Here is an 8,653-nt window from a genome sequence, read left to right on the forward strand (position 1 = left end):
ATATGATTTGTTGAATGTAAAACTGATGATATGCCCTTTAAACTTTCACTCAATCCACAATAAAAACCTTAAATAAATAAAAAAAAGACTAGATTACACACATTTGTTTAGATACAATGTTTGGTCAGTTATTGTGTTCTTCACATGCTGCTGATGTTTCTAGATGATAAACTAGAAAGATCAAGGATTGTGCATTTCTCTTACACAAAATAAAGTATAGGGACCCTTGATAACACTAAAGGGTGTTTGGGTGGATTGTATTTTCTAGATAATCTCAGGGTTATATAGAAAAATAATTTTTCTCTTTACAATACTTATAACTACATTTCTTTTTTCAGTGAATTATCATGACCCTAATTGGATGCTTAAGGAGCTCTGGTAGTTTAGTGATTACTAGTCAGGCTGATACCCTCAAGGTCAGCAGTTCGAAACTACCAGCTGTTCCACAGGAGAAATATGAGGCTTCTGCTTCTGTAAAGATTTACAGCCTTGGAAACCCTATGCAGGGTTGCTGAGTTGGAACCGACTCCACAGCACATAATGACCACCACTAATTGGATGCTTGGAGTCTTGAAATGTTGGTGTAAGATAAGCACTGCATTGCTAACCACACAATTGGTAGTTCAAATCGACTAGATGTTCTTTGAGAAATCTATACAGGGTTATTATGATTTGGAACCAATTCAGTGACACTTGACAACAACAATTGAATGCTTCGTAACTGAATATTTGTCTTTCTGAGGTTCACAGTAAGAAATGTAGTAAATGTAGTCAAGGGGAATTTCTTATTGACTTGTTTAATTAATAAATGTAGAGCATCTTTTGTGTGTGGAGCACAGCATATATTATAGAAGTTACATTTTTTTAGTTACTATCTGGTATTAGCCTACTTTTGTGAGTTGACCTCACCTGTGATTCAAAATTATATAATTCTTTTATTCATGGATAGGTACTTAAATCTTATTATGAGAAATAAATCAGTGAATACATACGATTTTATACTTTGTGTGATCATATTATACTTTGTGTGACCAGATACTAGAAAGACCACATTTTAAGGGTAGAATAAGAGAATGGTGTTTTTCTCTTCACTTTGCAAGTATTTTGTTTATAAGTACGTTCCAAAACACAGTGTACTTAAATAACTAGTTTTTTGTTGTCTTTTTTTTTTTTTTTTTTAATATTTCCAATGTGCATGGTATATCTGTCAAGGAAGGGAGATGTGCTCAAATTTTTTTATTATGCAATTCTTTGTTCTTGAATATGTTTGCTATGTATGTTTTTCCCAACAGACTCAAAAAAATGCCTCAGTCAATGCCAGAATATGCTCTGACTAGAAATTATTTGGAACTTATGGTGGAACTTCCTTGGAACAAAAGTACAACTGGTGAGCCAACAAGATAACACTTTTTTTGCAGTCTGCTTGTCACTCAGAAAGTGCACACTGATTTTTATTTCGGATTTTCTCCTTTGCTTATCTTTCTGTTATTTTAGTTTCTGATACAGTAAACTAGGTGTACTGAATGTGCATCATGTAGATCTTGGGATGAAATACAAACAAAGGGTGATATAAGAAGGAGCCTTTTGCCTGCTTTTGGAGAACATGTAACATTCCTTCCACATAAGAAATGACACACACTGTGTTCCAGGACATAGTGTTTTTATTAATAAGAATACTTGCCTTTCTGATATTGAGAATTTTAATCTTTTTGACTCTCAAGTGGTGCCCAGAATGAAGCATATTCATGCTGAATTAACTTTGCAGGGATAAAGTTAGGTTAAAAACGAACAAGCCCATTGTCAATTTTGTCAATTTTGTTGTCAGTTTCCGGGGACAGGAGCATTTAACATTGTAAGGTCAGCACTGGACTTTGCTCCACAAGGGCAGCAGTTTAAACCCACCAACTGCTTCTCAGAAACACTATACATGGTGGCTAGGAGATGGAACTATCTCGACTGCACTTAACAACAACAACGATGAATATGTTTACATGTAATCTTGAGTGCTTTTTATCATTTAACTTTTTATTGTGAATTTGATGACAGTTTCCAGAGCAGATCAGTTTTCCATTCAATAGTTCACACACATTTTGTTTCATGTCATTGATTGCAGATCCCATACTATCACAGCACTCATCCCTTTGCCTCCCTGTTTTCTGTGTCCAGTCCTCCTCTTTTCGTAATCCTCTGGTAAGTCAGAAGGATTACAGTCTTTCAATTGTAAGTGCAGAAATTTACATTCAAATACATTAATTAAAAATTTTTTTATTACATGTAGCTACAAGAATAGATTAACCAGAAAAACTTAGCCTAAATAGAAAAGATAGAATTTAACAATTACTATAGCATGGAAATTGTTGCTATTGTTGGTCTATTGTGACTCATTGTGGCCTTATATAGAGTTTCCAAGGAGTAGCTGGTGGGTAGCAATCTGACAGTACCACACCAGGACTCCTTTCCTTAAAACCTTGAAAGAACTTTCTTTTAAATTGTCTTACAGTGAGTGTTTGACATCTGTTGTAGTCAGTAATGACTAGGGTCCAAAGAGCTTCTGAGCAGCCATCTAAAGTGCAAAATGATTGGTCTTTCCTTATTCCCGAGCACAGGAGAGTGAAGAAAACCAAAGACACATGGAAATTAGTCCAAAAGACTGATGGACCATGCAAATTCCAATCTCCATGACTCTGAAACTAGAACTAGATGGTACCACTGCCTCCCACCCTGAAAGAGATCACAATGGGAAGTCCTGGGTAGTGTAAGAGGAAAATATAGAATAAAAATAATGGGAAAAAAAGACTAGTATTGGTTGGATAGAGGTGGACTTCCTGAGACTTGTGGCCCTTAGTGACCTTTTAAACCACCTGCTTGGCTCAACTTTGAGCCAAACAATAGAAAGGCCTTTTAGGTGCACAGAACACCAGGGAGGTATGTACTCTCTAGAACAACAACCACACAATTCTAAATTCAGGATGGCATTTGCCCAGGGATAAAGCTCAGAAAGCAAGAAGGGATAGGAAAGAAGGACAAAGGGTAGCGGCAAACAGGAAGCGGAAGAGTGCTTTCATGTTGTTGGTGTCGCAGTCAATGTCATGAATCCAAATGTGTAGGAACTGTGGAATGGAAAACCAGTTTGCTCTGTACACTTTCATGCAAATCACAATAGAAACTTAAAATTATCTTTACTTGGTATATTTCTTGGAGGAAATTCTTTAACCATATTTTCCGTTTTCAGGAATAGATGTTGAGTTATAATATAGTACCATTTTAGGTACAAAATGATATTTTAATGAAAAGTTTTTCTCCTTTGACTTGATGATGTAATACATGTGTTGGTAACTTAATATTTAGGACCAGTTTGCATAACTAAAATTGATCCCACTGGGATTTAGGACATTATTCTTTTAATGGATCTGATTTCCTAGCATTTTCAAATTTGTTGTTGTTGTTAAGTGCCGTCGAGTCAATTCCAACCTATATCAACCCTGTATAGAGTTTCTAAGGAGCCAGCTGGTAAGCTTGAACTACTGACTATGCAGTTCAAACGACTTTGTAGCCTGACGCATTAACCCACAGTGCCACACCAGAACTCCTTTAGAACTCTACAAAATGGTCAACATTTTATTTACTGAGGTAGATTTTAGTATCAAGGTTAACACTGTAAAATAACTAGTTAACTTTCTTTCAATTATTCATCTTTTCATTGATTGGATTCTGTAGGCAGAAAGGAGAGAAGAAATTTTATTCTTTCCTTTCCACATTTCTCTCCCAGAGGTCTGGCAAGTATCAACAGTACTATAATTAAATTACATATATATTGCTGTTTAGCTAGGTTTGTATAAATTAGCCTGGAAATCAAACCACTATTTAAAGCCATTTTTCCTGTAGGAAAATAGTTTGCAGGTGCCAAAGAACTCATTTAAAGGGTGGACTTGGCTGACTTTCTCCCATTCTCATCTTTCACTGTCTGTATGATCTTCACAGCCTCCCAGCTGGTACTCGATTGTGGCTTCAGTGAGCTGATATTTACTTTCTGAGTATTTTCAGTATTTTCTGAAGCACACTGGTGAACCTGATGAGAGCAAGGCTCCAGAAATAAAGTCTAACTCATACACTTAATGCTGAGACTTTAGTTGATAAAGCTTTACTGTAGGGCATTTAGGCAATTCTGCACATGATCTACTTATTTATTTTTTAGAACGAGCAGTTCTATTTATTAGCATTTGCTCTAGGGAATAACTACAGATATATGTAAAGATTTAATTACAAAGATGCGTGGTAAATTATTCCTTATACAACTAGAGATTTGTAAACAGTTCAGCAAAAGCATTTGAATAAATTATGTATAATTAAATAATGGAATATTATGTAGCCTCTAAAAAATATTACTGAAAAAGATACCGACTAACGAAAGATATTGATAGTAGATTAACTTAAACAAAATTTGAAGGCCCTATATAATCCCATTTTGAAAAATAAGTATGTAAGTGCACACATACTACACACAAAGCCTGAAATTCTACTTCTTGTTAAGTGTCGTCAAGTTGGTTCTGATTCAGCAACCTAGAATAGGATTTCTGAGGAGCGTCTGGTGAGTTTAAACTGGTAACCTTGTGATTAGCAGTTCAGTTCTTAAACCTACAATGTTATACCAGGATACTTACCACAGTGAAAATAGTGATGATGTCTTGTGGGTGTGAGATTATTGGTGACTGCTTACTTTTATATAAGAATCCCTTGTTGTCGTTAAGTTCCATTGAGTTGGTCCGACTCATCATGACCCTATATGGGGTTTTCAAGAAGTGGCTGGTTGATTTGAACTGCTGACCTCGAAATTCAAACAGACTTTGCGGTCCAGTGCATTATATTGCGGCACCACACCAGTACTCTATTAGAATCCCTAGGGTATGAAAAATGAAAATACATTACTTTGATAATAGGAAAAAAATTTTTTTAAAAGAAAATGCTTCTTGAAATAAGGTCTAGCAGGAAAAATCCAAAACAAAAATATCAGTGTGATTGACTACTAAAAAACCAAACAGGTTGTTCGCCAGGGAACCATCAAGGTAAGCAGTCAAGTCCCTTTAGGACAAACCCTCTTCCAAGACTGAAACTCAAAGGGAACACATGAGCAGGCATGTGAACTTGCTGGCGATCATGTTGGTTTACTGGTGAGTGGAAGAGGGGGAAAGGCAGCAGTGAAGAAATGGGCTGAGTTCAGCCTCACTCCATAGACTTCCGTTGACCTGAAGATGAGAGAAAGAGGAAGGGCTGGTTGGTCCAAAGTGTGGTGAGACCTGGGGATTCCTGAGTCCAGCTGATAGGAAGTGAGGGAAGATGCACAAGAACACCCAGATTTGCAGATAGTACCCATTTGACATAGCCTTGATGGTTTAATAATCAGAACTCAACTAGTGAAAGATGAAAAACAACAACAACATTTTTTTTATAAAGGAAACGAGTGTAAATTGCTACAATTTGATAAACTTGACCTATACTCACTCATGGATGTAGTAGCTCAAAATACCAACTGAAAGGGAAGGAGTCTTCATATCAAGTATCAATCCTATCCCCTCTCTATACAGAGTAGATAGGGACAGGCAACTTAGACATTAGTTACCTAAATGAGGGGGTGATAAAGGCACAAACTGTCTGACTTACATGTTTTCAAGAGGGAGTTTAGTTTAAGAGTGTGCAGGGGAAGGTAGAGTCCCTACTGAATAGTTTTCATGATGTATAGACGGGTCTGGTGAAAAGAGATTCTTATGATTCAATAGTGAGTAATTGTTATCATGACTAATTGTGACTGTCACAGCTGTAAAGGTAGAAGTTTTATAACTAAAACAAGGGAGTAAATCTTACAATATAGAAACAGAGGACCCTAGGACCATCAAGGGAGAAGAACACAGGCAGAATGTGGGACCCTATCCGGAGAAGCAACGACACCAGAGATTGAGGCAGAGATGAGGACATGGAGAGAGGGTTCTGGACTCAGGGAAGGACAGGGATTGGGTGCTGGTGGCCAAGAGGCAGGCTTGCAGAATGTGCCCTTTGTTGTTAAAATGACTGTGTATTCCTGAGTGTTTCTGTGTACATCCCCCTTTCCCCACCTAAAAAAAAAAAAAAAAAGAAGGGAATGGAAGCAAATAACTGTTGAATGATTATGCACAGAGAAGATTGTAATCATTGCAATGAAACAATGGTGTAAAGCCAATTTTCTCCCATGTAATCTATCACTCAGTTCACAATAAAAACTTAAAAAAAAAACAAATGCCAGCATAAGTGGATTATGTAGTGTTTTCAAGACAGTAAATCTTTATAGAGGCAAACTTCCACATCTTTCTCCCTCAGAGCAACTACTGACCTTTCAGTGAGCAGTCAAGTGCTTAACCACTGCACCACCAAGACACCTTTTAATTGTGTTGTTGTTAAGTGTTGTCAAGTTGGTTCTGACTTTTAGTGACCCTGTATGGGGTTTCCAAGGAGTGGCTGGTGAGTTTGAATCACCAACTTTGTGATTCAAACTAACATTGCAGTTCAGTGCATTAACCTGCAGCACTATACCAGGGCGTACTATTTCTGGAGGCCCTAAATCTTCTTAAGCAGAAAACCAAGGTTTTGGTTTTACAGAAGACTCGTGTATTATTAAATGTCATCAAGCCGGTTCTAATGCATAGCAACCCTGTATAGGGTTTCTGAGGAGCACTGCTGACCTTGTGGTTAGCAGTCCAGTGCTTTTCCTACAGCACCATGCCAGGACTCTGAAGGCTCACTTAGACTCATTTGCTTCCAGTTCAGTCTGTTCTTGTCACATAGCATTTCTAAACAATACCGTGACTTGCCAGGCTTGAAAGAATTTCTTTATTTAAAAATTCCATGTGCTCAGATTATTTCTTTTGGGTTATTTGACAGATCGTCTGGATATTCGGGCAGCCCGGATTCTTCTGGATAATGACCATTATGCCATGGAAAAATTGAAGAAAAGAGTGCTAGAATATTTGGCTGTCAGACAGCTGAAAAACAACCTGAAGGGCCCAATTCTTTGTTTTGTTGGCCCTCCTGGTGTTGGTAAAACAAGCGTGGGAAGATCAGTGGCTAAGACCCTAGGTCGAGAGTTCCACAGGATTGCACTTGGAGGAGTGTGTGATCAGTCTGACATTCGAGGACACAGGTAGAGTACTTTTTCTATTTAATATCTGCTTCTGTTTCCTATTTTGTTGACTAGAACCCAACAAAGCCAAGACATACAAAACAATTTATAGTAGTGCCTGAATAGAAAAGAAGAGCATTTACCTTCAAGATGTACCCAAACTAACCCTGGTATTTGTTTGGTGATGGATAGCTTAGTATACCTTAGCTTGCCTGGACACCTATATGAATGTAATTATAAATTATTTATGATTGGACTTATGTCTTTACATTCATTTTGGTCTAGTGACATTCCATAAATAATGACTCATAATTCTTGTAAGTAAAAAAAAAAAATGTTATAGCTGGGACAACTCTAAGGAGGTTAAGAAATCCTTGATAAATTTGTTGTGTTTTCAGTTTAAATTTTGTTTTATAGAATCTGATTTTCAGAATGAATATGTTTAAAAAAGAGAAACATTAGGATAGGTATTATGGCTTATCTTTGAAATCTTTCAACAAACTGATGCAACACTAGAGACACTCAGTCATTTATGCCAAGAAATTTGGAAAACAGCTACCTGACCAACTGATTGGAAGAGATTCATATTTGTGCCCATTCCAAAGAGAGGAGACCCAATGGAATGCAAAGTCTTCAGACAATGTCATTAATATCACATGCAAATAAAATTTTGCTAATGATACTAAAAAATGGCTGCAACAGTACATTGGCAGGGAACTTCCAGAGGATCAAGCCAGATTCAGACAAGGATGTGGAACGAGGGTTATCATTGCTGATGTCAGGATTTTGTTGGCTGAAAGCAGAGAATACCAAAAAGATGTTTACCTGTGCTTTATGGACTATGCAAAGGCTTTCAGTTGTGTGGACCATGACCAGCTATGGACAACATTGTGAAGAATGAGTATTCCAGAACAGTGTTGTGCTCATGAGGAACTTGTACATAAAGCAAGAGGCAGTAGTGTGAACAGAACACGGAATAGTTTAAAATCAGGAAAGTGTATTCTTTTCACCAAATTTATTTAATCTGTATGCTGGATTATGTGAAGAAGAATATGGCATCAGAATTGGAGGAAGACTCATTAACAACCTGTAATATACAGATGACACAACTTTGCTTGCTTAAAGCTAAGAGGACTTAAAATACTGATGAAGGTCAAAGACCTTCATTGTGTGTTGCATTTCAGTGTAAAGAAGAAACACTTCTGACCACTGGACCAATAAATAACATCATGATAAGTAGAAGATTCAGGTTGTCAAAGACTTCATTTTGCTTGGATCTACTATCAACACTCATGACAGCAGTAGTCAGATAAAAATGACATATTGTACAAGACAAATCCTGCTGCACAAGATCTCTTTAAAGTGCTCAAGAACAAAGATGTCAGTTTGAGGACTAAGGTGCACCTGACCCAAAATCATGGTATTTTCAATAACCTCATATGTATGTGAAAGCTGGACAGTGAATAAGGATCTCCGGTAGCGTAGTGGTTACGAATCGGGCTGCGA

General features: G+C 37.2%; 1 protein-coding gene across 2 annotated transcripts in view; it reads left to right on the forward strand.

Moving 5' to 3' along the window:
• LONP2 (lon peptidase 2, peroxisomal) overlaps nucleotides 1-8,653 on the forward strand; it is a 166,292-nt gene that overhangs the window by 42,705 nt on the left and 114,934 nt on the right. For both annotated transcript variants that reach the window (XM_006872570.1, XM_006872571.1), the window contains 2 exons: nucleotides 1,293-1,387; nucleotides 6,910-7,168. In XM_006872570.1, coding sequence (XP_006872632.1) covers nucleotides 1,293-1,387; nucleotides 6,910-7,168 — 354 coding nt within the window. The remainder of the gene's footprint in view (nucleotides 1-1,292; nucleotides 1,388-6,909; nucleotides 7,169-8,653) is intronic.

The sequence above is a fragment of the Chrysochloris asiatica genome, unplaced genomic scaffold, assembly GCF_000296735.1.
Source record: "Chrysochloris asiatica unplaced genomic scaffold, ChrAsi1.0 scaffold00204, whole genome shotgun sequence".
NCBI classification, from domain to species: domain Eukaryota; kingdom Metazoa; phylum Chordata; class Mammalia; order Afrosoricida; family Chrysochloridae; genus Chrysochloris; species Chrysochloris asiatica.